Source organism: Colletotrichum truncatum (assembly GCF_014235925.2).
Source record: "Colletotrichum truncatum strain CMES1059 chromosome Unknown Contig_0007, whole genome shotgun sequence".
NCBI classification, from domain to species: Eukaryota; Fungi; Ascomycota; class Sordariomycetes; order Glomerellales; family Glomerellaceae; genus Colletotrichum; species Colletotrichum truncatum.
Window position 1 is genome coordinate 820,820 of NW_027222404.1, and position 27,793 is coordinate 848,612.

At 50.8% G+C, this 27,793-nt stretch overlaps 11 protein-coding genes across 11 annotated transcripts; 6 read left to right on the forward strand and 5 right to left on the reverse strand.

The window, feature by feature from the left end:
• Positions 1 to 23: 23 nt before the first annotated feature.
• On the forward strand, positions 24 to 1,181 carry CTRU02_210610 (transposase; the record flags this gene model as incomplete). Its single annotated transcript, XM_036722138.2, has 1 exon — positions 24 to 1,181. The coding sequence occupies one exon, from the start codon at positions 24 to 26 to the stop codon at positions 1,179 to 1,181; it is 1,158 nt and encodes a 385-aa protein (XP_036586510.2).
• A 238-nt stretch (positions 1,182 to 1,419) lies between these two features.
• Positions 1,420 to 2,001, reverse strand: CTRU02_210611 (uncharacterized protein; the record flags this gene model as incomplete). Its single annotated transcript, XM_036722137.1, has 1 exon — positions 1,420 to 2,001. The coding sequence occupies one exon, from the start codon at positions 1,999 to 2,001 to the stop codon at positions 1,420 to 1,422; it is 582 nt and encodes a 193-aa protein (XP_036586509.1).
• A 2,601-nt stretch (positions 2,002 to 4,602) lies between these two features.
• On the forward strand, positions 4,603 to 5,241 carry CTRU02_210612 (uncharacterized protein; the record flags this gene model as incomplete). Its single annotated transcript, XM_036722136.1, has 1 exon — positions 4,603 to 5,241. The coding sequence occupies one exon, from the start codon at positions 4,603 to 4,605 to the stop codon at positions 5,239 to 5,241; it is 639 nt and encodes a 212-aa protein (XP_036586508.1).
• Positions 5,242 to 5,539: 298 nt separating this feature from the next.
• Positions 5,540 to 6,481, reverse strand: CTRU02_210613 (nitrilase/cyanide hydratase and apolipoprotein N-acyltransferase; the record flags this gene model as incomplete). Its single annotated transcript, XM_036722135.1, has 1 exon — positions 5,540 to 6,481. The coding sequence occupies one exon, from the start codon at positions 6,479 to 6,481 to the stop codon at positions 5,540 to 5,542; it is 942 nt and encodes a 313-aa protein (XP_036586507.1).
• Positions 6,482 to 6,996: 515 nt separating this feature from the next.
• Positions 6,997 to 9,573, forward strand: CTRU02_210614 (uncharacterized protein; the record flags this gene model as incomplete). Its single annotated transcript, XM_070205482.1, has 4 exons — positions 6,997 to 7,367; positions 7,445 to 8,159; positions 8,259 to 8,510; positions 8,632 to 9,573. The coding sequence occupies 4 exons, from the start codon at positions 6,997 to 6,999 to the stop codon at positions 9,571 to 9,573; spliced, it is 2,280 nt and encodes a 759-aa protein (XP_070060725.1).
• Positions 9,574 to 10,252: 679 nt separating this feature from the next.
• On the reverse strand, positions 10,253 to 11,867 carry CTRU02_210615 (uncharacterized protein; the record flags this gene model as incomplete). Its single annotated transcript, XM_070205483.1, has 3 exons — positions 10,253 to 11,043; positions 11,100 to 11,176; positions 11,836 to 11,867. The coding sequence occupies 3 exons, from the start codon at positions 11,865 to 11,867 to the stop codon at positions 10,253 to 10,255; spliced, it is 900 nt and encodes a 299-aa protein (XP_070060726.1).
• A 382-nt stretch (positions 11,868 to 12,249) lies between these two features.
• CTRU02_210616 (uncharacterized protein) lies at positions 12,250 to 14,386 on the reverse strand (the record flags this gene model as incomplete). Its single annotated transcript, XM_036722133.1, has 2 exons — positions 12,250 to 12,383; positions 12,436 to 14,386. The coding sequence occupies 2 exons, from the start codon at positions 14,384 to 14,386 to the stop codon at positions 12,250 to 12,252; spliced, it is 2,085 nt and encodes a 694-aa protein (XP_036586505.1).
• Positions 14,387 to 14,980: 594 nt separating this feature from the next.
• On the forward strand, positions 14,981 to 15,778 carry CTRU02_210617 (oxidoreductase-like protein; the record flags this gene model as incomplete). Its single annotated transcript, XM_036722132.1, has 2 exons — positions 14,981 to 15,227; positions 15,351 to 15,778. The coding sequence occupies 2 exons, from the start codon at positions 14,981 to 14,983 to the stop codon at positions 15,776 to 15,778; spliced, it is 675 nt and encodes a 224-aa protein (XP_036586504.1).
• A 1,292-nt stretch (positions 15,779 to 17,070) lies between these two features.
• On the forward strand, positions 17,071 to 18,366 carry CTRU02_210618 (uncharacterized protein; the record flags this gene model as incomplete). Its single annotated transcript, XM_036722131.1, has 1 exon — positions 17,071 to 18,366. The coding sequence occupies one exon, from the start codon at positions 17,071 to 17,073 to the stop codon at positions 18,364 to 18,366; it is 1,296 nt and encodes a 431-aa protein (XP_036586503.1).
• A 1,517-nt stretch (positions 18,367 to 19,883) lies between these two features.
• Positions 19,884 to 20,688, reverse strand: CTRU02_210619 (xanthine phosphoribosyltransferase 1; the record flags this gene model as incomplete). The annotated part of the gene is made up of 3 exons (XM_036722130.1): positions 19,884 to 20,042; positions 20,124 to 20,567; positions 20,656 to 20,688. The coding sequence occupies 3 exons, from the start codon at positions 20,686 to 20,688 to the stop codon at positions 19,884 to 19,886; spliced, it is 636 nt and encodes a 211-aa protein (XP_036586502.1).
• A 3,570-nt stretch (positions 20,689 to 24,258) lies between these two features.
• CTRU02_210620 (calcium-related spray protein) lies at positions 24,259 to 26,502 on the forward strand (the record flags this gene model as incomplete). Its single annotated transcript, XM_036722129.1, has 2 exons — positions 24,259 to 26,411; positions 26,469 to 26,502. The coding sequence occupies 2 exons, from the start codon at positions 24,259 to 24,261 to the stop codon at positions 26,500 to 26,502; spliced, it is 2,187 nt and encodes a 728-aa protein (XP_036586501.1).
• Between the last annotated feature and the right edge of the window lie 1,291 nt (positions 26,503 to 27,793).

The following is a 27,793-nucleotide window of genomic DNA, read 5'->3' on the forward strand; positions in this document are numbered from 1 at the left end:
TCAAACCACATCATCGCTATAACATGGATGAAACTGGTATCCTAGAAGGCAGAGGATCAAATGGCTTAGTACTGGGATCATCAGAAAGCTCATCAATGCGAAAAAAACAGCCTGGGTCTCGGGCTTGGACAACTATGCTTGAGTGTGTCTCTGCAACTGGTCAGGCGCTTCCTCCACTTGTTATTTATCGAGGGAAATCGGTTCAACAACAATGGTTTCCTCTTGATATCCATAAACGTGATATTTACAGTGGTTGGAAGTTCACAGCAACTGAGAATGGCTGGACTTCAGACTCTACAGCTGTGGAATGGCTTGAGAACATCTTTATCCCTCTGACTAAGCCTGATCATCCCTCTGAGCAGAGACTATTGATCCTAGACGGTCATGGCAGTCATGAAACAACAGAATTTATGTATCTCTGTTATAAACACAAGATATATCTCCTTTTCCTACCGCCACATACATCCCACGTTCTCCAACCTCTAGACCAAGCAGTCTTTGGGCCTCTCAAGGCGACCTATCGAAAAGAGCTTGGATACCTCATTCAACACAACGATTCTACAGTTGTAGGCAAACGGAACTTTCTTACCTGCTATGGAAAAGCACGCCAGATGGCATTTTCAAGCAAGAATATCAGAAGCGGCTGGAAAGCAACAGGACTATGGCCCATTTCGATAGCTCGACCGCTCATGAGCCCTCTACTGCTTGAGAATGCTTCCAAGCCCTCAAAGCCAGGCTATTCTACGCCTATGAGGGCCTCTGATGGTGGAAAAGACGAAAACTGGGCATCTGCTACATCCATAGTAGCCTGGTCAACGCCCAAGAAGACAGTTGATCTATATGATCAACTTAGCTTATTCAGCAAGTTGGATAAAGATCAGCAAACGCAGCGACTGTTGTTTCGGAAGGTTCAAAAGGGATTTGATGAAAAGGACTATCAATTGGCTACAGCAGAGAAGAAGATTGCAATGTTGGAAGCAGAAGTTGAGGCTGGAATGGTACGGAAGCGGCGTAAGGTCCAAATGAGCCCAAATTCGAAGTTTGCCAACATTGAGGCAATTCACAAAGCCCAAATTGAGGCTGGCGAAATTGAGGATAGCTCAGATGAATCTAGCGAGCCTGAATTACCTATTAAAACTGGCGATAGTATCACAGTTGCAGGAGACGAATCAGACTTATAGTTATGAAGTTGATGAATACCTCATGATGACCCAATTTATGGGTGTGCGAAATGTGGGGGTGTGCGAGAAGTGGGTGTGCGACGTTACAAACTTTGAGAAAGGACCGCTGAATGAGTTCTTTCTCTTGTGTTGAAATAACCACCTACGGAGCTCGGGCTCGATATATCTATTTCCAACTACCTTTCTAGCCAGATCTTCGAAGCCAGATCTTCAAACCCACTGACTCTCTAAGTTGTCCTCAGATTACGCGGTTGTACCCAGAACGCCCATCAGTGGTGATAGCAGAATCGTCAGAATTCCTTCGGTTGTATCCCGATCGACCTCCCGTAGTGACGATCAAGTCGTCCTGAGAATCCCGCCGGTTATATCCCGAGCGACCCCCAGTAGTTACAAGAGAATCGTCATCGCTGCCCCGTCGGTTGTACCCAGAGCGCCCCCCAGTAGTGCTTGCAGAGTCTTCTTCCCCATTGCGACGATTGTACCCAGAGCGTCCATCAGTCGTAGCAATGGAATCTCCATCAACATTACGTCTGTTATATCCAGAGCGACCCCCGGTGGCGACAGCATTCTCTTCGCCATCTCGTCGGTTATAACCCGATCGACCGTCAGTGGTGGGAATAGAGTCCTCGACATCGCGTTTGTTATACCCAGAGCGGCCATCAGTGGTGACGAGGGCATGATCATCATCTCTTCGGTTGTATCCAGAGCGTCCGTCGGTGATGGCAACGGAATCTTCCACGACAGCGCCATCATTTCGCGAGCGGAGTGCAATATGATTCTGGCTATCAAGTAGAAGACGCGATGGTGCGTCGGAGTTCATATTGTTGCAAATCGTGGTGTTTTTGCCAAGCTAGTTTACGTGAGCCTAGCTACAAGTGACTCAAGAACTTCGAGAGGAACGCAACTTACTGCAAAGAATATATAATTGGCTCCAACTAACGAAAAGGTCAAGACGCAAGTGGCCACCAAGATGAGAGCGGCTTGTACGCCTAAAAGACGCCATCCGGGACGAGTGCGGCCTGGAGACGGCGCGGTCCCATGAATTGGTAGGATGTTGCTTTTATCCATAGCAATTTAAGCACTGAAATTCAAAAATGTGATAGGGGTTCTGATAATATACCGTGGTAGAGGATAATGTAGATTCAAATATATTAACAAGTGAAGGGGAACTGGATCCTCTTGTACGGAAATCGCCTGCTTTATGGGGAAATTTTAGGACAGACTGGAACCAGAAGAATCAGCAAGAAGAAGAAGCATCGTATAAATAGGAAATAAACACTGGAGTAAGAGTCAGCAAGAATGTGATGAGGGATATCACAACCCAGAAAATGGGTCTAATGGCCCAGAGAGACCTCATCGGCAATATTCCCGAACTGCCAAAATGGCACAGCCTCAGTCAGTGACCCATGTAAGGTAATACAAATGTTGCTCAATATGGCGAATTTTGCTTTGCCACAAGGAAGCATGAAGACCCAGGTGATTGACGAGGATGTGCTTGCAGGAACCACGCCCAACTGAAGCGCCGGTGAGGAGTGAAGTAGTCAATCCAAGCACCAACGCTAGCTCTTATTGGATAAACTTCATTTCAAACCCAGCACCAACAAGATAAGTTACACAACGTGGGGCTTGCTGTCATAGGCTGGCGACCACAGTCAAGGTTGTCCTTCTCCATCTGAAGGGTTAAACCGGGATTCGAATGGGTAAGTAAGATTTTTGCGGCTTGTTATGGGTGCGCATCATGCTAGGAAAATCTCACGATGTCTTGGCGAGGACAAGCCAACGAGTTTACGACGGCCCCCAAAGCGCGAAGGAGACGCTATGACAATACAGGTAAGACTGAACGATATCGGGCAGCCACCAGATAAGATGGCACCTAAGATGTCCACATCAATGTTCCAGATGTTAGTTAGCACACGTCTTTGCCGCACTGCTGCTCTGCCTTCGTGGATGGAGGTCGCACCCATGCAGCTGAATCATCGCTTAATCGATACCTGTCTGCTTTAGGCTAAAACGAGTAATGGTTACCACCGTATCACAACGAAACCAAATAATACGGTCCTGCCAAGCCGCCCGCTAATTCTGTGATGGCAACCATCACTTTGCCCTAATTTCACGGACACCCTATGCACTTGATTCTGTGTTAAAAAGATGGATGGGGCCAAACTCTAGCTACCCCGTTGGCAACGTTGTCTTCTTTCTACTTTAGGAAGGAATGAAGCCAAATTGAGAAAAGCGCTTCAGACCAGATCCTATCTGACGTTGAATTGGCATGTGCCCCTTCGCCTGTGAAGTAATGAAGGTATAAACCAACAGTCCACTGGTGGTTGGCCAAAAGTTCTCGTTACAAGAGAGAGAATGGAAAGCTTTTCCTTTTAGAGAGCCCAGGATTCTATACTTTTAGCCCATGAAGGGACGGGTTTACTTGGGTGTCTGTCGTACCTCTTGCTCAGCATGCCATGTCAGGGAAAGCTACCTTATCAATCAGATCAGTTCTTTCAAGCCTGACAGGAGCTGACGGCAGGCATGCTGATCACATTGATGGCCGGTGTGATATTGCCTATGATCCTTGAATTGTGATAACAACTTGACGAAATGACTGTTGCAATCTCACAGGTAGATATTTCTCAAGGCCGTAGACGGGGTAGCTTGCGAAACAGCATAAGCCGATCGCGGTGGTAATGGCGGTGGCGGTATTGGTGAAGATGGTCCTGTAAAGAATTTGAGAAGCATGTCTTACAAATCACTGCCGAATCTCGTGGGACCTGCTTAAAAGCGGCACAATCAGAAGCCATGGCGTTAGCATTCACCAAACTCGAAATTGTTTACTTAACAACAGCAGAGGGCCGGTTCACATTGCTGAAACGTGTGAATCTTGAGTGCCTCAGATTCATCCCGGCCCACTTGATTAACATATGGGCTTCATGATAGGAATATGGCGAGATGTGGTGGCATTAAGCTATTGCATTTAAACTTGGCCATTGTTCAAACTGCAAATCCGAGTATCCGAGATGGCTTCACTCATAAATTGGCCAACTTGCTGTCGTGGCCTACAAGTGAATTCAAAGATGCCGATTGCCCTTCAAGAAAGGCCTACATCTGGTCTTTTTTTGCTCTCATCTAAATGGAAATAATCATGATTTATTTGTATCTTTGGTGAACGTTCCAGTCGTCTTCCAAACACGGTAAGCCCCATCACGTACATGAATTCATCCAAAGGTGCTTCACTATCGCCACTTCCAAACGAAAAGTCTCACAAACGCAACATCATTTCAATTCTTATTCACCATACACTCCACTACAAAATTGGGCGTATAAAATTCTTTCTGGGGGCCTCCTCTCCCAGACTTATCGGAGATCCCAGAGAATTCTGTCTTGTGGTTGTGCAAATCATCAACAACCGCAGTGGCCATTTATCTTGAATATGTCGAACAATAGAAACAGCTGCCCGAACGGGTACACCAACGGCTACGAAAGCACCAACGGTAACGCAAATAGGCCTCCTGGAAGCGCCGCGAACGGCTTCAACAGCACCGATAACAACACCTATGGCAACCCCTACGTCAACAACCCGCGCTCGAACAACGGCGATAATGGGCATGCGAACTTTCCTTCCGCAGGGAGCAACAACTGGACTCCCAGTATCGCAATGGACTTCATGGCTGCCCGCACCCCAAATGGTGCAGACCCCATTGGTGCCCCCTTCACGTCCGGCCGCGGTCCGACCTACAATGATATCCCGCGCGGTCAAGGAGTCGGTAGCCACTGGCCTGGAACCAATGGTAGTCGCGGAGCAAGCATCTACAGCGGCGGCGGTGTGATCGGTGGGAGAATGGGAGGACACTGGCCTGGCACGACGCCTGATAGTAGCTACGGCCCGCCAACGCGGATAAACGATATGCGAAGGATGTATGGAATGGGACCCTTTGACCGGGTGGACAGTAACGGCTACTGGATGCCTCGTGGCAATTTTGAGGGGTATGAAGGGGCATCGGGAGGTGGTAATAACTGCGGCAACGGGAACGAGGGTTCTCCGGATCAATGGGGTCCTGGCCGACGATGAGATCAGGATGTCTACGCTTTTCGAGTTAAATTCCTACTACTACGAAGAAAGTTGTCTATAACTTATCCGTCTGCCAGCAGAAACGAGTAAACTACCTAGGTAGACTTATTAGTACTAGTGGTATAACTAAAACATGGAAATCCAACATATGAGAACAGATGTGCAGGGGTAACTGGGAAATCAAAATTGTACAGAATTCAAACAAAATATAGTACAAGCTTTCGAGCGTATATATATCCAGCGAAGCTGGCTTTTTTTTTAGTTTGTCGGCGTGATTGATTAAATATCATTTAGTGAATTACTGTCTAGGGTTAACAAGGTGTTTTCTAAAATGATGCGAAAAGATCTCTGGCCTATTGTAGTGCCCAGCATAGTCAAAAGCAAACTTGACGGCATTTACATCTTTCACATCAACCTCCGCGTACAGAATCTCCTCATTCGGGTCCTCGAGTGGACCCGCTACAACTGAACCACCCGGTCCATAGATTGTAGCCCGTCGTTTCTTTCTCTCATCCTGCAGAAACTCCCGAATCTTCTCGTCGACTCCATAGGCTTCAATTTCTTCATCCCCCACAAGACCTACCGAATTGATCACAAATGTACCAACCGAGAATGCGACAGCCTTGCCTGCGATTTGAATCACATCGTTCATCTCCTGCCCAATACTGAAAAACTGTGGCCAGGATGCGACGTGTACGACAGGGTAATCCAGCGACAATGCGTACTGTGCAAGTGGGTTTCCATTCTCAGCGCAGATAAGGCCGCTCAAAGTCCCAAAATCCGTCTGTACTGACGACTGACTACCTGTATTGCCAGGCGAATTTAACAGTCGTTCCCCAACGGTGGGAACGTATTTCTGATGTTTGTGTAGGAGCGCTCCATCACGCCCAATGAACAGCTGGGTATTGTACAATGTTCCTGTGGTGTGAGGGCGACGCTCAGTGATTCCGACCACAGCGTAGATGTTGGCCTCCTTGCAAGCTTCTTGTATAGCGCTGACTTCTGGACCGGGAACCTCGACAGCAGATTCAAACAGCTGCAAGTAGAGTGATTGTGTAAGGGGATTACTTTGGGGCAATAGGGAATGCCAGCCCGGATATCCGGAAATGAAGGTTTCGGGAAAACCAATGATGTCTGCACCATGAAGACCGGCCTTGCGGATAAGGTCGCACACTTTTTTGCAGGTGGCAGTCTTGTTGAGGAAGACTGGAGCAGCCTCAACAGCGGCGAGCTTGAGCATCTTTAGTTGTGGGATCGTTTGAGACGTTATTAGAAATGATAAAGTATGACTTGATACTGGTGGATTTAGATGACCGATGGTCCAACAGTTATATGGTTAGGAATACTTAGCTGTTAAGTACTTGTTAGTAGTCCGTGTACATGTTCGAAAGGAACATGCTAGGCGGGAAATGAAGTGCCAGTTGATCATGGCTTCATGAAGCCATCGGCCTTTGGTCGGGCTTTGAAGGCATCTCGATCTTCAGTAACAGCGTTTTTGACATCACCCAAAGACTTCTGGGCATTGAACACGTTTGGAAGATCCCATTATCTTCCAATGGTTGCGCCGAGTGACGTGCGTCTTGGGGAAATTAAGGTTCGAGCTTCGGCGTTTGGTGGTATCCACTTTCCGTCGGAACGTTGATGCGTCGGAAAGATCCTTTGTGTCTACTTGGTGAATACCAGGGGCATTCCGAACTGCTAGATTTTCCTCACTGTTCACATCTCACAGAAACGTTTCGGAACCCCCATGACACCATGGAGCAACGCGGAGTCAAGAGATCGGGGCCTTTGTTAAATACAGATCTAAGCAAGCGACGGGCTCCATACGCTCTTCGTGCATGTACAGCTTGTCGACGTCGGAAAGGCAAATGCAACGGCCAGCAACCATGCGACCACTGCGATAGCCGGGGTCAGCTTTGCGCCTATGAGAATGAGGCTGGCGTTTCGCGGTATCTGGGGCAGCGAGACAAGGATCATGGTCGACTTGGTCAGGCGCAAGATCAAGCGCAGCCGGTATCACGGCGGCAAGCGCAAAAGCAAGTCCCTCGCAACAGGGAACTCTCACCACCAAGTCTACCCACGGCTATGTCCGATGGGACTACCTTATTGAGCAATAGTATTACTAAGTAAGTTGAGCAGTATCCCTCTTTATGCCCTAAACAGAGTTGATCGTTATGCTAACAACCTTTTCCTATTGACATAGCACCCGTACTTCCGCGGGAACAGTTGCAGTTGCTCGCCACCAGTTAAAAGATGTAGAGCCTATGATTGAAGTGGCTGACAAAACTCATACCAGCAATGGTTCCAAGGCTTCGGAAGAACTGATTTCAATCGAAGAACGGCGTTCTGGTAATCGGTCAGCCGGCATGTCAAACAGGCTAGAACAAGAATCTCAACATGCACCCGAATCAAACAGATTGAGCCAGACTTTTTGCGGACCAACAAGCCCAAACTACAGTATGAATCTAGTGCAGATAAAATTGCGTGAGCTAGGATACCTCACAACGTTACACCGCCGCCCGATGCTGCCGAGTCTTGAAGAAGACGACGCCACTTCGCCAACTAGCCATTGGCAAACAGCACGTCACTGTGATAGACACCATTTGTTGCAGTTCCGTTCCTGGCTGACGATACAGGATGCTAAGGCAGTCTTGTCTACGTACCAAGAGACCGTGGGAGTATTACACCCATTCGTCGATTCTGGACTCATTGAAAAGCAGTTGGATGCCTGGTACTCATATAATCCGAATCAGCCGGCTGGCGGACACGATCAGCCGGAAGATGATGATCTCCTCATCTTGGTTCTGGTACTAGCAATCGCAGCCCAAGCTCAAGTAGACACAGTTCATGCCAAAATGGCGTCTGTCATGCATTCCAGTTTTCAACACGCCGCTAATGCAACGACCACATCCGCTACAGTAAGCACGAAACAAGCCATTATCGTCTTACTACTAGTAAGCCACCCACATCCTATCCGATTCTCCCTGTAGGATCTCCTTGTGCTAAATTTGTCTAAGGGTTACTATTATTTCTCTTATGATCTGCCACGGCTTGCGCTTAGGATGTGCGGCACAGCTGGACGCATTTTATTGGAGCTCGGTTTTCACAATGGCGACATGCTTGACCAGGTTCTTCAGTCAGAGGCTCAGCGCAAGACTGCTTGCATCATAATGTCCTCTGTCATAATACTTGATCGCCAATGGAGCGCAATGTCTGGGCTGCCGGCAAACTTTCCGAATGCCACGTTCAATCCGACACCTGCTTACTTGGTGAGCATCATCTCCCGCAGAATTGATTATGAGGAACGGAGCAGTCTTGATTCACATACAAATTGTACTTGGGTGCGATGGTTGGACCGCAACAGCAGATAGCTAACTTGGTCACCATCAGACTGACGCCCCCTATACACACGCAATGTACAAGCTCGTCCTCATCGGCGACAGGTTCAATGAGCCAATAACACTGGCAGCCAGGGGTAACAGCTACATCGACGATGATACCATTGAGGTTTTGATGTTTCAAATTCAGCAGTGGGAGAAAAAGTCAGTCGGGGAGCAAACCCTTGATGATATGGACTCCTGGTCTTCAGAACCATCCTCTATTCCCCCTTCGTGGGCACTGCTCGTGATTTTTCGAGCTGCATCCATACGAAGTCTGTTGCTACGTCCGTACTTCTTTCCGACGACGCATATCCAACGAAGCAAACAGCACATTCTTCCAGCCCTAGAACTAGCTTCCCAGGTTACGCGTGCTCTTGTCAGCTTGGATAGCACCACAAATATTTATCGCAACCAAAGGTCGTACTGCCAGCACGCATTAGCGTCCATCTGTGCCCTCATGTTCCTGATAGCAGGTTATGTCAAGGAACATCGAGAGGCTGTCTCTCAGTATCTACCTCCCGATTATGAGGAACAAATTCGTCATTACTTCCAGTTGGCGAAAGGTCTGACTGAAAAGTATTCGGGTGTATCTAAGGCTGCGTCTTCTCTATGTAGGAGAATTCGAGAACTATGCCACGCAATGGAGAGCCACGGTTCACAACGCACCGCCGACGATAGGGGGCTTTCTTCATCCTCGGACCCTAAAACTAGTCGCATATCAGTAGATACCCCCTCAACACACCAGCAAGCCCAGTTTCCAACTCCTACAGAGGCATATGGGGATACAGAAACGGCTGTTGAAAACACTCCATTTCAATTTGATCCCTGGTCTTTCGGTGCCACTTTGGATATGGATTTTCCGATCGATGGCAACGGCGACATGTTGCAAAAAGCACAGGCTTGGGGACTGCCAGGATGGCCGTCTAATCTTCAGAGCTACCTATTTCGATGAACCACTTGTTTTCATGGCAGTTAGAGGGACAGCGAGTGGGGGACACAATATCTATAGCGAGTATTACAACTTTAGACGATTCGAAGCTCTAGGACAGAACAGTCGTACTCGACGAAGTAACAAAACAATAGTATAATCCGCCGTCAAAAAAAAATTTCTTTGTTCCATGCGTAACCTATTTCTCCAGACACTCCGCGGTATCAAAAAGCAAACAGAATTCCCGGACGTATATACTTTCTCACATCCTTCGAGGCCTTTCCAAAGCGGCCCGGTATTCATGTCTTGTAGCCTGTTCTGATGATTTGCGAAATTTCATCGACTCTGAGGGTAAACATTATGTCGAAAGCATGAATAAATGCCTCTAACCGGGATAGGTAAGCAGCACAGAAGTAATCCGGGTCAGGCATCATCTCTAGAGTCGCCGTCCATGCCGCATCTTGTTTCAACCAAAGTGCATCGGGAAGCAATGTATTATACGTAACTAAGAGGGGAAGTTTTCAACGAGCTAACAACTCCCCCAAGTGTTCCTATGCTATTGAAATGAGATACCCAGTTCAACGGTTGCCCCCTTTTTAGAATGGATTGGGAACGCCTCCAATTTCCTCATCGGAGACACCGAGCAGGCTTTCAAAAACCCATAGCATAAGTCCTCTTCCGCAATAGTAATTGAGTCAAGTCTCTACTGATCTTGAACAGTAGGAAGAGTAGGATACATCGGGGCCCAATGATGCGCTCCTCCTGCAAGACGAGATGTGGGCATCCAAACTGCAATGAACAGACTGGTCCGATCTAGACTCTTCTGGGCCTTCAAAGAGCTGGGGAAAATTGAATCCAAAGAGGCCTGCGACCCAGCGTGAGCCAAAGAATTGTACCCAACTGTCAGAGGGTCGGTCCCTTCCATCTTGCCGAATGCAAGTTGTATACCAATCTGTTTCTCCTCGGGGTGATGCAAGAGCCAAAACGCGAGTGCTCCCTGCTCCTCGGCCTTCCTCTTAAGCTCTGGGTAGATACGTTGCAGCTCTTTCTCAACGTTGGCCCCATCGTAGGTCCAGCGCTGGAATCTGCCGACAGCGTGATACTCGACCGGCCCGAAGTTGGTGGCTCCGATGACTTGCCAAATGAAACGCTTTGAGGCTTTGAATAAAGGCTGGCTCCAGAACTTGACTTTGGGCTCGTCAACTTCGAAGATGTTGGTAGTCCAGTCCCAGTAGTCAGCCGCATTCTCATGCGTATCGAATAGGTAGGCTCCGCCGGTTCGCAGTTGGCCATTCACAACATCGAATTGGTGAGGAAGATATTTCAGATACATCCCTGGGCGAGCGTCCATAACCTTGCGATGAACATCTTGAAAGTTAACAAAGTCCTGGAGAGATGGATGTCCGTTGATTTCGATTTCAGAAGTAAAAGCCGCTTGAGCCTGAATGTCTCCCACGGAGTAGCCTTTGACACCAGCCATTACGTCGGAGTGTGCTGCTTGTAACATGGGATTAGATTAGTACAAGGATATCTGGTATATGAAAGCCTACCGTTTTGATGATATTCCAAGGTGGATAATGTAGTCAAGTGTGGTTGCTTTGTGAGAAGTAGTTCGATGGTCTTGTTGCTGTTGTGTTCCTCGGAATAATGAAAGCGAAGTTGGACTTGGGAGTGCTATTTAAGCTAGGAAGCACATCTGCCTCCATGAGCTAGTATTCTCATCATTAATAATTGCCAAATTCTACGACACGATGGTTTGTAATTCAACAAGACACAGAGGCGGAACTGTATGGGGCAGCCATGCCTCCTCAAGATGCTTGGAAACTCAACCTTTAGTCGCAATCGCCTGTGGAGGTCATAGTTGACACTCGGCAGCCCGCATCGCAAATTGAGCATAATCTTCCGGCCGGTGGGATTCACCCTTATGATTGACCAAATACAGTTGTGTTCCCGTCTACAAAAGTCGGAGTAGATCAGTTCCACCGGCTTCCAACTCAGTGAACCTTGTCTCAAACTGGCCGGTGAGCTCTGATCCATGCCGTTCCGGCCGGAATGACGTGGTGTTCGGAACTTCCGCCTGGATTAGACCCACCTTCCGAATATCCACCGCAACGCACCAGTGCCTATAGTGTTGTTTGAAGAACGGTGTGTCTGGTTCTGATGACGCATCAAGTTTCCGTTGACAAATCTCTGCTGTTGGCAAAGTAGGTGCAGTGTCCGGAGAGACACGGAAATCACATGGAACATGGAGTCCGCCGATGATAACTTTCTCCACAACCTGCGTACCACATCTGATTCCTTGGCTTGTAGCGCCGCATTGATAGAGTTGAGCCGGTGTTCGAGACTTTTCTCCGTGGAAAGCCTTTCTTATGGACACATTTGTGCCAATGTTTAGCTGAGCCAGGCGACCATCGCTCAATATTAAAGCCAAGTCTGTCTCGTAATTTGAAGGGGCGTCGAAAGGTGACAACAAGTGGAACAGCTTCAGAGGGGGTTCTGATGATCAACGGGGGTTTGAAAGACGATGGAACACTACCCAATTGCTGTACAGTAGGTTAAGGTATTCCGAAGAAACATCGATGCCTAATTCATAACACTGCACCAGGAGGTGCTCTTGTATTCTAACTGGCCTGAGCCAGCCAAATTGATGATACACGGCCGTACCCATAAAACAACATCCGAACTCCCAAGGGTATTCCTTCAAGATGACATATCTCCAGCCAGCAATGCGACAACAGTCCGTACAGCCGTCATTGGCCCTTCGCTACCTTGGACGAGCTTTTCAAACACTTTGGCTGCTGCTGCCAATGACCCGCGCTCATCGCCTTGACGCCCTATGACTTGTTAGCTTTCGAGTGTAAAAGATCATGCAGCTGAGGTACTCACATCTACCGGGTACTCCAATCATCAAGCCAACTTTGCTCTGCGCCTCGCCTGTCCAGTCGAAATCTATTCTCCACTGTATCCTCAAACACGACGTTTCCTCGTCCACGGCATCTGGAATTGGGATCTCGTATGTCGTCCTTCCAAGATGAGGGAGTAATGCCGAGCGAGTGAGGGTTTCTGCGTGGTCCTTCTCTCCCGGTACACCGTCTGTGTCAGGGTTCTCTGAATCCGCATCATCCTTTCTCCTGCGCTTCTTTCGCCGCGTCCGGATCTTAGCGACGCTCTCTGCCAGCTTCTCCTTGTCTGCAAGCTCAATTTCCAGCACGTGCCAGACTTTTGCGCGCTCGACGGCAGTGCGGTACCATTCAGCCATAGCCCAGGTCACGATGCTTACATTTCGCTTCATGTGGATGTTGGAACCGCTTTTGGTCAGTTTCTCAATGAATGGCCCGAGTTCAGCAACTGCTGCGGGGTCCAGGCGGGGCACGCTGAGATCTCTAATTTGGAGTTTTTCAGTGTCAACAGTCATCTCGATCTTAGCCATGAATAGTCCTGCAGGATGAGCTGATCTGATAACGATGTTGTGTTTCCGCAACAGGGGGTCCTCTTCATTCTCGCGTGGGAGTATGTTTGTATTTCCCGAGAATTCAAAAGGGGTAAAAGCTTGCAGATATGGAAGCTCCTCGATAGCTGTCATCTTTATCGGGTGATGCGAGACCGGGGCTGGAAGCTCCTCTTCTTGCTGTTTTGATGTGAAAGGTTGGGTCTGTCCAAGAGACGCGAATGACAGCCAGGAAGTAGGGTTCATAGCTAGGTCGAACCATTCCTGAGATGCATCCTGCTTGTTCTCCTTCTCAGGAGGCACAAGATGGCGATGTAGCAGGTCAAGGAGCTGCTGGCGACGTGAGGCGGGTATCGTAGACTCGTCGACTCCAGATCTAAGAGACTGCACACGCCGAATGCGCTCGTTTTCCTCGGTAGCAAGCTGTAAGTCGGCCTCCAGCTTGGCAATCTCTGCTTGCAGCGCGTCTCTCGTCTCCTTTAGTCCAGCATTGGGATCTGGTGCAGGTATTTGTCGAGCCTCGTGAGTTCCCGCAGGACCCTTTTGTGGCCTCGTTTTTCTGGTCGTCTTACTAGGGCTCTGATCTCGCGTAACGGGAGGCCTGGCTTTCTTCGAAGGGTCTTTAGCCTTCTGGGAGAACTCTGGCGGTCGCAAAGGAGGTTGTTTTAGCGGTGAGCTCTTGGATGGCGACGCGGTGCGCCGCTTTCGTTTTGAAGGAGTATCATGGATACCCAAGGGTGGTGTTGTGACAACTGGGTCAGCTTGACCCCTCTGTGTCGGTGTTGGGGGCAGTTCGGGTTCCGCTTCGGGTTCAGGTTCAGGCTCGGAAGGTCTTTGAGGAATGACGCCGGCTGGAGGTGAGCGACGGAGACCGCGACGAGCAAAGGGATTTATCTCTTCTTCCTCTGGCCCAGGTTCAGGCAAGGGTCTGGGAATGGGCTTCCCAGATGACCGGCGCGGTCTAGACGCCAGTGCTCCGCTGAGCCTTGAAGAACTTGGCAATCGTCTAGCAGGAGAGCCAAGCGGAGATTCAGTTGAAGTTTGCTCAAACAAGCTCGTCCTTGGTCGTGAGGGTCTTCTCTCCAACGAGCGCCCAGCCTGCTCCTGGCTCACGATCTGACTTGAAGACCCCTCACCGGCCCCATCTTGGGTAGATCGCGTCGCAATGTCACCGGCAGGTTTCGAGGGACTGAGACTCCTTCTGCGAAGGATATCGGGGTTTGTACGCGCAAGGCTAGATCTGGTGGGCGACGCGAAGGATGGTCGCCTTGGTACGGGAATCAAGCTTCGTGGTGGGGGAGGATCCGGGGGAGTCGTCGATTCGTTATCATTGCGCTGATCGCTAAGTCGTGGCGACGTTCTCCGCCGTTTTGGCGCGGACTCTTCCATGATTTACGCGGGTCGTAGAGAATGTCCTGGCATATCGTCGTCGAAAAACTGCCCTCAAAGGCGTGTTCCAGAGAGAGGTGGGGAATATGGTGAGCTGCACGATGGCTTTGGATTAGCTGTTGTGCATAGAGCGCGTTTGTGTACATGCGATCTTACCGCCTTCCTCTTTTAGTCGATCCGGAATACATGAGCAGGGATGTGGTGTCTAAGTTCCCCAAGCTCCCAATTGCACCTCCGAGGTTGGAATTTAACTTGGGATGAGTGTTTCCAGGCCTTTTGATGTTTCGAGTATATATCATAAAGTATTCTAATGCATATTTCCATCGTTCTTTCCTCTCCTTGATGTTCTTCTATTGATGGCGCTCCCTGGCCAATGACATTGTCTATAATCGCGTAAGCACGTGACTCAGTTTCTTCTCAGTTACATAATCAAGAAACCCTGGTCCGATGACGTCCGAGGCGATGACCGCATTTCAATTATGTGCTTCCTTTTCCCTCTGCAGTGATTGCAGGCCTGCATCACTCAGCCACCAAGGTCCAACTCTCCCACTTCATACACCTTGAATTGGACCAAACCTCAAAAATACACCCAAGATGGCGACACCCGGCAGACTTCTCCCCCGCTTGCGCCCTCTGGTGCCTCGCATCGCTCGCACTCCTCGCAATGCCTTCATCACCAGCCAGGCCCAGACGCCGCCCGACCCGATCGAGCCCTCAAAGGCGCAGGCCCATCCTCTAGGCGCATACTACGAGTCGATCCTCACGAACCCGCAGCCCATCCCCGCCGAAAAGCCCGAGGAGCCCCCGTCCTCCTCCACCATTAAGCAGGAGCAGCAAGGCCGTAAGACCTCGCCTCTCTCCCCAGAACACCCGGAACCCTCTGCTGAAGCTCAATCCGCACAGCCGGTGCCGACGCCGCCCCCGCAGACCGCCGCTAAGAAAGCGGCGATCGTCTTCGGCTCCGCCCTAGCCGGTCCTGCCGAGCGCAAGCAGCGCCTCGAGGATCTGCGCCGCAGAAGTACCAGGGTCGCTGGCGTGCTGATTCCCCCGCGACCCGATGAGCCTGATAACTGCTGCATGAGCGGCTGCGTCAACTGCGTGTGGGACCGGTTTAGGGAGGAGATGGAAGAATGGTCAGCCGCCAATGCTGAGGCTCAGATGAAGCTGAGGGAGCAGCAAAAGGCAAAGGACGGCGTAGCAGCAGATACGATGAGCATGGATGACGACGGCGGCGGTTCGGAAACTAACTGGGTGCCGAAAGATCCCAAGATCGCCAAAGATATGTGGGATGAGAAGCTGTATGGGGACATTCCGGTTGGAATTCGTGAGTTTATGAAGACGGAGAAGAAGTTGAAAGTGATGCATGAAAAGGAGGGAACGGTAGGCGGCTGAGGAGCCACGGGACTTGGTCTCCCCTTTCTCTCTTACTTCTTCGTCTCATAGCCTGCGTCGGAGTTTCATCGTCTTAAACACCCCATCAGCGAGCTCATAGACTTGTTTACAATTACCAGCATCATATTTCCCTTTTCACATTATTGGCAACTCTCTGTCGCAGTTATGTTGGGGCCCTGAAAACTCTTTGACCTTTGACGTTACTTAGACCACCTCTGGTCTAAAGGGCGTACAGATTTGGTCTGAAGGACCAAGCTTGGGAACAGCAGGAAGCCTTTTTCCCTGTTGACGCTTTACTGTCATCCCTGGCAAAATGGGCGAAGATTTGACAAGAAACCAGCAAGTCGATCATCTGAAGTGCAACTAGGCACTGACTATGACTACAGGATGAGAACTTCCAAGGTTTACTTGAAAGATTTTGAAGATGGCAGATTCTTTCCTTTGAAGGGAAAGAGTATACTTACGCCCGCCTGTGAAAGACTAGCATCCTTGGAAGCTAAGGTTCTTGCGGCCTTGAGCTATCTTCTCTGCAGAAGCCAAATCCCCTTCCAGAATTATGGACCTCAATCTTTGTTATTTGATCTGTTAACATTTTGGCTAGTCTTTTCAAGTCACCTCACATCACAACACTACTACCATCTTGCTACCGCTTAGCCCTTACCAGACTAGTGCTTGTGTACTTTTGGTGAATGTGTATCGTCGAGTTGGAATTTACTTATCACCGCCAGTCACGAGAGGGAACAGCCAAGTCACTGGGAAGTTTGAAGGCCAGTCCGCCTCGTTAGGATGTTCATGTCAAGGAAGAAGAGATTTAATTACTAGTTTTTGTATCTCTTGCCTTGACTTCAGAGCCCAAATCGACAGTACTGAGGCACCTTACGATCCTCCCACGATAAGCTGCGTAGCTCAGCCCTGCAAGTCTCTGAATAAGCCACTCTCAGAGACGGTTCGAGTCATCTGTTAATGCAGGGGGTGGATGTTGAGTACTAGACGAGTGGACATTTGTGAAAATGGCAAGGATGAAGAAACACAAAGATCACGAAAGGCGAGTGTGCCCCTGAGAAACATACTTCACGAGGAGAACGACACGCACCCAACGAGCATCAAGAAGCATCGACGACTAATCCCACGACGACTCAACAAACACACAAGACTATTTATTGCCTCTTTTCGTTTCCTTGATTCCTCTTCTCTTCTTCAAGTTCCTTTCCGTTTCCTCGGCTTCCCTCTCGATCACTCAGTTTCTCCAACATCTCACTTCTCTACTCTCCATCAATCTACCCAACATCACCATGGCTGACTCCTCGAACAATCAAACTGGCGAGCAGCGCGCCTCCTCGTCCAAGGGCGATGGCGATATGATGCCTCCTTCGAGTATACTTTCTCCTTCCGAGACCGTTTCGCCATCTGCCGCCGAAGACGGCAACGCGTCCCCTATCAAGATGCCTCTGCTTCCCCACGAAAAACTTTTGCCTGTTCCCTCGGATGATGAAGGCGATACTTCTCCTGTTGATATGCCTCTTCTTCCTCAAGAGATTCTCTCCAAGCTTGCCGAAGACGAAAAGAACAAGAATCCGCCTGCTGGAGGTATCTTGTCCACCCATGAGAATCATTCGGGGCCTGTCTCTGACAATGATGGCAACACATCTCCTATTAAGATGCCTCTGCTTCCTCACGAGAAACTCTCTCCCTCCTCGGGCGATGGTAGCGATAACTCTCCTATTGAGATGCCTCTTCTTCCCCATGAGAAGCTTTCTTCCCCTACTTCTCAGGTCCCTACCTCTCCCGCCTCAGTCACTCCTATCTCTTCCACTCCCGCCGCCAAAGACCACCCCCAGATCTTGATCTACCAGTCTAGCGACGCCAAGGTCTACCTCGACGGAGACAGAGCCATCAAAGAACACATCTCTTTCGCCCATCTTCGGGAAGAATTTCACGCCACCGACGAGCTCTATCATTCGATGCGTGTCTGGTACACCGTCCTGCCCCAAAGACTAGGAGAAATCCTCGGCGCAGATCATCCCTACCTGAACCGTCTCAGCGGCTGCTACCCCATCGTCCCTATCCAGTTCACCCTCGTCAAGCGCAACGCCAATCATACCGACACTATCGACGGCGTCCCCGTCGAGGGCGAGATCAAGATGCGGAGAATGGTTCCCGTCAGACCCGGCATAATCTCAGACGTCATCTACCACACCTTTCCCACTGCCGCCCTCCGAGCCGAGGCCCGCCAGCTGCCCGCCAACTTCGACCTGCACCCTCTGGCCTACCTAGGCATGAACCAGCCCGCCTCCGTCGCCGAGCAACGTTCTCAGAACACAAACCTCGCCGCCTTCCCCGCCTACCTCGAGCAGATCACCCAGTACGTCGGCAGGAAGGGAGTTATCATGCTAGCTCGCCAGATGGGCATCGCTCTTGCCGTCATTCACGTCGACCTCGCCAGGGACGCCCACCACGTCAAGTTCCACGTCGGCTACGAGGAGGGCTACGACCGCGCCACGCTGTGGATCAGCGGCCTTGGCCGCATGAACAGGCTGGATGTGAAGGACGACGGCGAGGTCGTGGGAGACCCCGCCCTGGAGGTCTAGGTGGCCAACGAGGGCTTCTTCCCCCGCCCTGGCGTCGGCCCCGACTACGTCTTTGGCGCCTTCTGGGCCGCCTATCTCCTTGCCGGGGAGGGAATACTCCGACAACGGGCGGAGGCGTGGCCGGGATACGCTGCGGCCGATAAGGCCCTGCGGGATGCGGTGCTGCGGAAGATGGGAGACTGGGTCGAGATGGAGCGATTCATGGAGGAGTTGTAGGGGAGTGGCAGGCGTGTCGGGGGGGCGGGGAAGAGTAGTTTAGCTAAATAGGAGTTAGCTACTCCTTATACCAATGGAATATGTTTTCCACAACGATAGTGACAGTGATATGGCTAGACGACGGCGACGACGGCGGCGGCAGAGCCCATAATAACGATTGCAAAGTCCTAGTTGTAAGAAATTTTAGCTATGATAATTTCGTATTTTGAGGTACAAAATGCCACCATAAAAGCCTGCAACGTCAAGATCTCCATGCAAACATCAGAAAATGAGAGAAAACTCCCAGCATAGCAACGGCGTGCAGTACTCATAACCTGATCTCAGAACAACACAAGCGCTCGTATAATATGAGGCTGCACAAGTTTGCCAAATGAGAATTCATTTCTCACAGGGAGATGTGAATATGGCGACATCAACGATGCCGTGCCATACCCGGCCGTCATTTTCCACGGAGTGGTGGCAGATACCAACTACCCCAGATATCCGAAAATAATCTACTACTCATACACCGGGGAAATGATACCAAGAAAACTCAAGACTCGGTGAGAAGTAAATTTGACAGCTGGCCCGCAGAGCTTCCTTGCACAGACATCGAGGGGGAAATATAGCCACAGCCACGAAAAAGGGGGTTGCCAAGGGACGATTGTCCCGCCACCTGGCGCGCCAAGAGGCGCGAGACTGCGCCCGGTTGAAAAGAACCTCAATTCTACCGTCCATATCGGTGCCTTCTGCTCTTGGGAGTCTGGGCAGAAGTCTGGAGCTTGCGACTGCGGACGGTTGGCGGGCGAGGCAGGGAGGGCAACAAGATTAAAAGATTTGCGTTTCCCTTAATGATGACCGCCATTCGGTGTCTTGGGTGCCCAGCAAAGTCCCTCTTAGCACCGGCTCCATAACGAAGCTCCCCGGCTTGGAACCGAGTAAGTGACGGAACTGGAGTTGCCCGTCATGAATCGGTCTGGCGACTTATCCCTAACCTCTCGCAGTCTGCCTCGCAGGTTGGAGAAGCTACACATGTTAAGCGAGACACCTTCCAGCGTCGTTCATCCCCAGTCCTGCACAAAACAATATGGTCAAACCAGGGTAGGCGCAACGTGTCAAAACTTGAAATATCATTTGTAGAGTGTATGCTTGCGGGCAACTCGGCGGTATGCTCTTTGGTATCCTTTTTTACGGCCCAAGCCCTCTCTCCATGCCCGGGTCCGGTCTAAACCCCCACCACCCCACGCCTTCGGCTTCCCCTCGTAACGCGTCTCATTTCACATCGTGTATATATATATCCAATCCTCGCCTTTCCGTTCCGTCTATTTAGCCTGGCCAGCGCCAAGGCGGTCGTGCTCGTCGATGTCGATGGCCTCCCAGGGGTAGTTGATCCAGATATCCTTGACGGTGCGGGCGACGAAGTAGCGGCCGGAGTCCAGCATTTCCTCGGGCAGGGTGCCCTTCTTCTTCTTGTCCTTGTTCTAAACAAGGCCCGATATGTCAGTAAACTTGTCACGCCCGGGAGTGACTCATGGGGGTGGGGTTGTAGAAGAAAGACGTACGTGCAGGACGAAGATGCCGAACTCGGTCTTCTCGCCCTTTCCGCCCATACGCTGGCGGGCGGCCTCGACGTCCTTCTCAAGCTCCTTCACGGCGTACTCGAGGGTGGTGCGGGTGTCGTCGACCTCGTCGACGATCAGAACGCGCTTGCCGATGAGGTTCTCCATCTCGCCGAGGGCGCTGAGGTCGAGCCACTGGGTGCGGGTAACCTTGGTGCCGGGCACCTCGGGGGCGCCGGGGGTGGCATTGCCGCCAAGGGTCTCGGGAAGGGTCTCGTAGAGGGAGAGGCCGATGGCCTGGATGGGGATGTTGGGGCTTCCGGGCTGCTTGAGGAAGGAGCGCAGGATACGGGCCGGGATGAAGCCGCCACCGCCGATGGCGATCATGAGCTGGGGCTGGAACTTCTCGAGGATGTCGGTCGCGGACTCCTGGCAGAGCTTGTGGACCTAGAGGAGGGGGGGGAAAGAACAAGAGTCAGAGATCAAATTTGGCGGTGCAGAATGACTGGAGCACAGTGTCCGTTGGCAAACATACATCGTTGTACGTGACGTAGAGCTTCTCGACCATTTTGGCGGTGTTTGGAGGGGTTCTGTCTTGACCGACTGCGGGGTTGCTGTAGATTCGGAGAAGGGAGGGAGAGAGAGAGTATGTCTTTGTTAGACGCAGTCGTTAGTCTATCGGGTGTAATGCCGAGGGATGGGCACGCAGAAAAAGAAACGTGATATATACCAAAAAAGGTTGGAAATGTACAGAGGTGTGAGACGTTTAAAAAGAAAAGAAAAGAAAAAAAAAGGGAAGAAGTTTAAGTAGCCTCGGGGGGGTTTCTAAAAGTGCCGCTATTCACACCCACTGAAGGACGGGAAAGAAAAAAAAAAAAAAAAAAAAAGAACCTAGGCTACCACACACACAGAGTCACTGACCGACCCCTCCAAAGTCCACCCCGCCATGGACAATTGGGCAGTTTAGGCGCGTGGGCACCACTGAAGGAGAAATTTTGTCTGGCGAGCCCCGCGATGACACCGAAACGAACCGCTGGCTGTGCCCCACTTCACATGGATCGCAGTGCATCGCCCCGCATGCCCGTCATCTCACAGTGGCTGTCGCTCACTGTTGCCCAGCACGACGCCCTACAGAACCATCGGAACTCGCCGCTGCCCTGGTGTATTTTAAGCCAATCACAGCGCGAGAATTGATTTTGAGCCAATGGAAATCGTGAAAAAGGCGAGATGTCAGGGACTGGCCAATCCCACCTTCCCTTCGCATCCCTGAAAAAGCCCGTTAGTGCATCACTGAATTTTCTGATACCCTGTCGCTGGAAACAGCACGATAATTTCCAGGCAGCACGAGACTAGAGGGGCGTCGCCCAGTCTTGATTCTCGTGAATGGTTCTAAAAGAGATCTAAACGGCAAATGTTTGATATATGCTTGATATATGACCTATAACCACTGATTGTGACCCTTCAGCCTGTGCATATCTTTCTCTGGGGTGCATTCATCCGTGCTGTAGCATTGATACATCAGGCGATCGCAGCTAGGACAGCAAATATTGGATGACGTTTCTTGGAACTAGATCAGTCTGTGGTCATTGCTACACCATACTCAGAAGACTGCATCATTGATGAGTTAGACCTTGGCGTTGTGCAGGTGAACAGTAAACCTCGTCATAGGCAAGTAACCAGTGCGGTTTTGGTGCGCTTTACTCATCTTGAGTAAGAGATCTGGAGAAGGCTGAAAGTACAAGCAATCCTGTATCCAATCCGAAGGGTCAGCATCCGAGTCTTTTATATATCAGAGGTCTGATATAAGACGTTTTCATGTTGACTGAGCAAGTCAGGTTGCTCTGTCAACGTCCGAGACTAGCTATTAAGGGGTCCTCTTCGCGGCACTCACTCCACTAACTGAATACTCGGCTTAAAAGTCGTCAGCTATGACATAAATGAAAGACATGATTGGTTTCTTCTTCAACCGATTGAGAATCTGTCTTAGACATTTCAGAACTTGACGACGCAGGACCGCAATGTCCGATGCGTTTGAAACACCCGTGGCAAGAATAGTTTGCCCCTCGTCTTCCCTAGATACTTTAGTAGCTCAGATTATTGCCGAACTCGTCTTTCTTGGAATCCCGAAACTTTCTAGGGATGCTTATCGCCATGGCTCATGCCCAAACAAGTACGAATAAGGGGCTGCGATGTCCATTATATGCATTATCCGTTTGGTAGAAGACCAAACATGTTTACGAAACACCAGCTGCAATGACGCGTCTTCAGATCATCTACGCACTCACAACCCTGACCCTTTTCCAAGGTTGTTAATCAATAATTAACTGCGGCCGGCGCGCATCGTTGGAAATGATCACCACCTTTTCCTTGCATCATGGAACTAGATGCAAGAACCCCATACACGGAATCAAGCGTTTGCTGGAGTGAAGAAACCACCAATCCCTGGCTGCTGAAGCGCATTTCTGCTTCTCCTATGCTTCTTACGAGCCGCCATCGTTACCATTCCACTTTACTCACGTAATCAATGCAGCTATGGATTTAAACTCATGAACCCGTCCGCTTTTCCATTAAGCTTGCTCATTAAGCCAGTGGGGGATCGCAAATCAGCACGGGTCGGCGATGGCAACTTATGGAAACAAAGTGGACCAAGGCATTCAAGATCCCGAATCGGCGACGGAACCGGTCGCGAATCGGTGCACTCGGATCCCGTCTGCGGTTGCGCGGTGGTGCTCACAGTTTCGGGCACTCGTCAACACCCAGTTTGTACAATTTCGTGTATAAGTTCCTGCCGCATGTTATGATCGCTTCGCCCTGTCAATCTCCCCGGAAGTTCGGAAGATAAAAATCGGGCCAGTTAGACCCTGCCATACCGTGATCAACCAACACTCAGTAAGCCGCCAGTCCAGGGCATGCTGGGTTGTGTGGTCAGCCACTCCGTCATCCTAATAATTGAGACGAGCCTATCCAAGGCTTCCATTCTCTCTCAGAGAGCCGGTTCCTGGCGTGCCAAGTCGCTCTTCTGAATGCAAGTCTTCGGTTTTTACGATATTGGCAGGGCGTTTATGGCGGGAGCAGGATTACTCGTATTTCTATTACCCATATAAGGGGTTTCGCCCCAACCCTTGAATTACTGTGGACTCCCCTACACACTCCGTAATAGTACCTGGACTAGACTCCATAATTCGGTCCGTGGCTTGTCTTGGTTGAAAGGGGTCCCCCCCCTTCGGCACCCTCGGGTACGACTTGGCGGAATGGGAGGGATTCATTCAACCATCTTTCTAGGCCTCCACATAACCGTATACTTCGTACTCCGTACTAGCACTGCGTTGAATGATATGTGCCTTGGAGGCAGTGCAAAGGGCCAAGGGGCACCCGTATTTCAGCTTGACATGGTGCTGCATGTTCTGTCAGGAACGCCTGGGACGGGCCGTACTAGTCTCGTTATGAACAGTGGCATAATGGCGATCGTCGTGGGTTTTTATCCCACCGTGTATCCTGCACATACATACATACCTTGAGGGTATGCTCAACTGAATAAGCGCTGCACGAAGTTGTGCTTGTCCCTAATTGTCTCTAATCGCCTTTTGGTGCATTCATTCGCTTGGCTCTAACTGTCAATCCCCACACCAAGCTTGCTTCGCCTCCCAGGCTAATCTTATCGTTCACCAAGTGAGAAAAATGTACGCGTTTAACGGGGGAAAAGGGGGTAGCTTGGCAACAGGCACCTTTTTCGTACATTGATCCATAGAAGGCAGCGTACCCCCTTTCTCCCAGCATCGCACGCGGCTCCGCTCGTCTTGAATTCAACATTGATGTTTTTCTTGATTTTCGTTTGATTCCACTTTAGCGACGAAAAGTCGCATTCCAAAGAGTCTTTTTTTTTTTTTTTTGGATGTGTCTGTCGCCCCTCTTTACAATCCCTTCGCTAATGAGTTTCTTTGCTTCTTGAACGCCGCTCCTTTAAACTGGCAGATTGTTCTGCCATCACCACCTTAATCTGGTGAGTCGATGAGCTACCAACTGCTAACTACCCTACCCCCAAAAGCTGGGTTTGCTAATAATTGAATTCTTACTCCCAATACAGGACTTGCACGCATCTAACGACGATAAAAGACCTCCTCCGCCGAGATCCGCCAAAATGCGAATCACACGATGGACCCCCTTGCTCACTTACCTCTCCTTCGCCGCTCTCTTCCCCTCCGCATGCGCCGACAAGATCCTACAGTCACTCTCTCTTAACAGCTGCCAGAAACAGTCCGACTTTTCAGCCAGTCTTTTCAACATTGTTGTCTCGGCCAACAATGGCTCCGTCAATTGTAATGTCGCCGCCGTCGTCTCCGTTGAGGGAAAAGCCGTCTTCGACGTTGCGCTTCGCGTCTACGGCTACGAGTACTTGCGCCAAAAGATCGATCCGTGTACCAGCAACCTCCAGGGTCTCTGCCCCATGAAGCCCGGCAAGATCAACATGGAATTCTCCCTCGAAATCGGAGACCAGCTCAACCAGGTTCCCGGAATCGCATACTCCATCCCCGACCTCGACGCTACCGTCCGCGCACTCGTCAACCTGACCGACACGGGTGAAACCGTTGCCTGCGTCGAAGCCGACTTCTCCAACGGTAAAACCGTCGATTTGAAGGGCGTCAAGTGGGCTACCGCCATCATTGCTGGAATTGGTCTGCTTTCGGCCGGTCTTGTTTCCGCCCAGGGCCACACCGATGCCGCCGCTCACTTGGCCGCCAACGCGCTCTCTCTGTTCGGATACTTCCAGGCCCAAGCCTTCGTGGGCCTTACCGGCGTCGACATGCCGCCCATTGTGCAGGCCTGGACGCAGAACTTCCAGTGGTCCATGGGCATCATCCGTATCGGCTTTATCCAGGATCTCTGCACGTGGTACCAGCGTTCTACCGGAGGTGAGGCCGCGGACCTCCTCAACGATCTCCGGAACTTCTCAGTCCAGGTCTCGAAACGGTCTCTTGACGTCGTGGACACCATGAGGAACCCCATCAAACGCGGTCTCGTTGCGCTTGCCAAGAGGGCGAATATCAAGTTGGACAACGGCTCTTACCTCGTCTACGGCATCCAGCGTGTGGCGTTCAAGGCAAAGATCGAGACGACGAACCTCTTCTTGACCGGTCTCATCATTTATCTTGTCTTTGTTGGATTCACGGTCGGCTGCGTCCTGGCGTTCAAGGGCATCTGTGAGATTGCAGTCAAGAAGGGCTGGTCAAAGACCGACCGCTTCCTTGGATTCCGCCGAGACTGGAAGATCACCATCAAGGGAATCCTGTTCCGTCTCAATCTCATCGGCTTCCCTCAAATCGCCGTCTTGTCCCTGTGGGAATTCGTACAGGCCGATTCCCCCGCCTTGGTCGTCCTCGCCGTCTTCTTTTTCCTCGGCACCCTCTTCACCCTCGTCTGGGCCTCTTTCAAGGTCATCCGCATTGCGAGGCAGTCAATCACTACTCATCAGAACCCAGCCCACGTTCTCTTCTCGAACCCCAACATCATCAACAAGTGGGGCTTTCTCTATGTCCAGTACCGCGCCACAGCCTACTACTACGTTATACCCTTCATCATCTACACCTTCATTAAAGCCGCCGTCATTGCTTTCGGACAAGGTACGGGCGTCGCCCAGGCCATTGCGCTCATTATAATCGAGTCCGCTGCCCTCATCGCCGTCAGCGTCCTCAAGCCCTTCATGGACAAGTCCACAAACTCCTTCAACATCGCCATTGCCGCCATCAACTTCGTCAACTCGATTTTCCTCCTCATCTTCACCAACGTGTTCGGCACGCCCGGACTCGTCATTGGCGTCGTCGGCGTCGTTCTCTTCGTCGTCAACGTCGTCTTCTCCTTGGTTCTCCTACTCATGGTCCTGATCTCCAGCGTCCTCGTTTTCTGGCGCACAAAGTCCCAGCCTGCCCCGCCCACCCAGCTGTACGACCCGAACGTGCTCGCAAAGGGCGACAGGACAGAGAACAAGTCTCTGCTGGACCTCGAGGGGGATGACAAGCCTTATCGCAGGGAGTCGGTAAGGTCGGTGAGGTCAATGTACGGGGAGAAGGCCATGCAGGATGGCATGAGCCAACCTCGCGGAGCCGACAGCCACGAGATGTCGTACCTCCCATCACCAACTACCCGGCCCGCGGTAAGCCCCGCGATGCCGTTATTCCCTGCGGATCCTTCACTCCGGCCTCGCACACCGACCACACCCCATTCACAGGTTGGAAACGACCCCCCACCAAGTCCATTCGCAAATATGGACGAGTTCCGGTCAAAACACAACAACAGGTGAGTGCCATTTTCAGGGCCCCAAATTACATCGTTTGCTAACTCTTTTTTTCTCAGTCCCTGGCAGCGTGGTGCCGGATACGATCATTAAAAAAGTTTTCGTCAACATCATCTGCATCATCTCATAGATTTTTTATATGTAATCATATTTAGCGTATTGTTTCATTCACATTACATCTCACTTCATCTTTGAATCATCGTGAGCTCTCGAGCAATCCCCATCGAGGTTGGTTTGGCAGGATCGCTTCAAACCACCAAACAAAGCTGAAAGACCTGTCACGAAAACATACATCCAGACCATTCGCCAGTCTCAGCCATCTACAATCCCACGAGGCAGATACTTGGCGCCGATGACCACCAAGACATTCGCTGTTTATACCGTTCCGTGTCCTTGGTCATGGTAACAGTTACTCAAGATACCTGCATTTAGTTTCGGATAGTGGCGCCTTGATGTCGAACACCTTTGAGCTTGTGACTGATGTGCTGAGCCTGCTGAACAACCATTATGAGAAGTGTGCAATGGCACCTGTGACTGTAGAGATGCGTAGACAGAGTCTAGATTGACTGTGAGTGATGCCTGTGATTCGATGGGCTAGCGATGTTTCGCGTTCGTGGCGGCGAACCAACTCGGGTTGAAGAGGAGAATAACCGACCCATTGGCCACATCGTCAGCCAGCGCCCCCCCCCACGATGGCATTGCAGGTTTCAATCAATCGCCATCAAGAAAAGGTCCAGAACGCGAACCATCCGCTCCGGCAACCTCTCATTGGCCAAGCTTATATTGATATATTGTGATTCCCCCCCCAAAAGCTCTGTTGGCGCTATTCCCGGGATGGGGGTGGCATGGATCCCACAGCTGAGGAGAGACAAGACTCTCTCTCCCTTTGGAGCGTTTTGTCCTCAACAGACTCATGCACCACCAAGGGTATGGCGGGGAACCACGCCATATCCGAGATTCAGACGTGGATCAGCTAGCAAAAACGACGTTTCCTGAGTTGGCAGGACCAAGAAGTAATATAGTGCCAAAGTGCAGTTGGACGGGGTATCTGGCAAGGGGGTTATTGGGGTTGGGGGGGGGGGTTTTTCGGTTGGTGTTCCCGCGGTCGAATCGACACCAACCGATTGGACCCACGCAACCTAATCGGGAACTTTCCTGTGGCTTCAACGGGGGGGTAAGCGTTCTTGCTGTGCCATGTGTCTGCAGATGTTGTTGGTGCAAGTCCAATTCCAATATTTGCTGGAGTTGTTAATGAATCTTACCCAAAGAGTTTAAACGAAGGTCCTCAAAACCCAGTCCTTCTCCGGCCGCTCTCTCCTCGTAGCTTTTCTCTCTCTCTCTCTCCCCTGACCTTTTTCTGTCTGTCTCACTGTTCGTTTAGCCA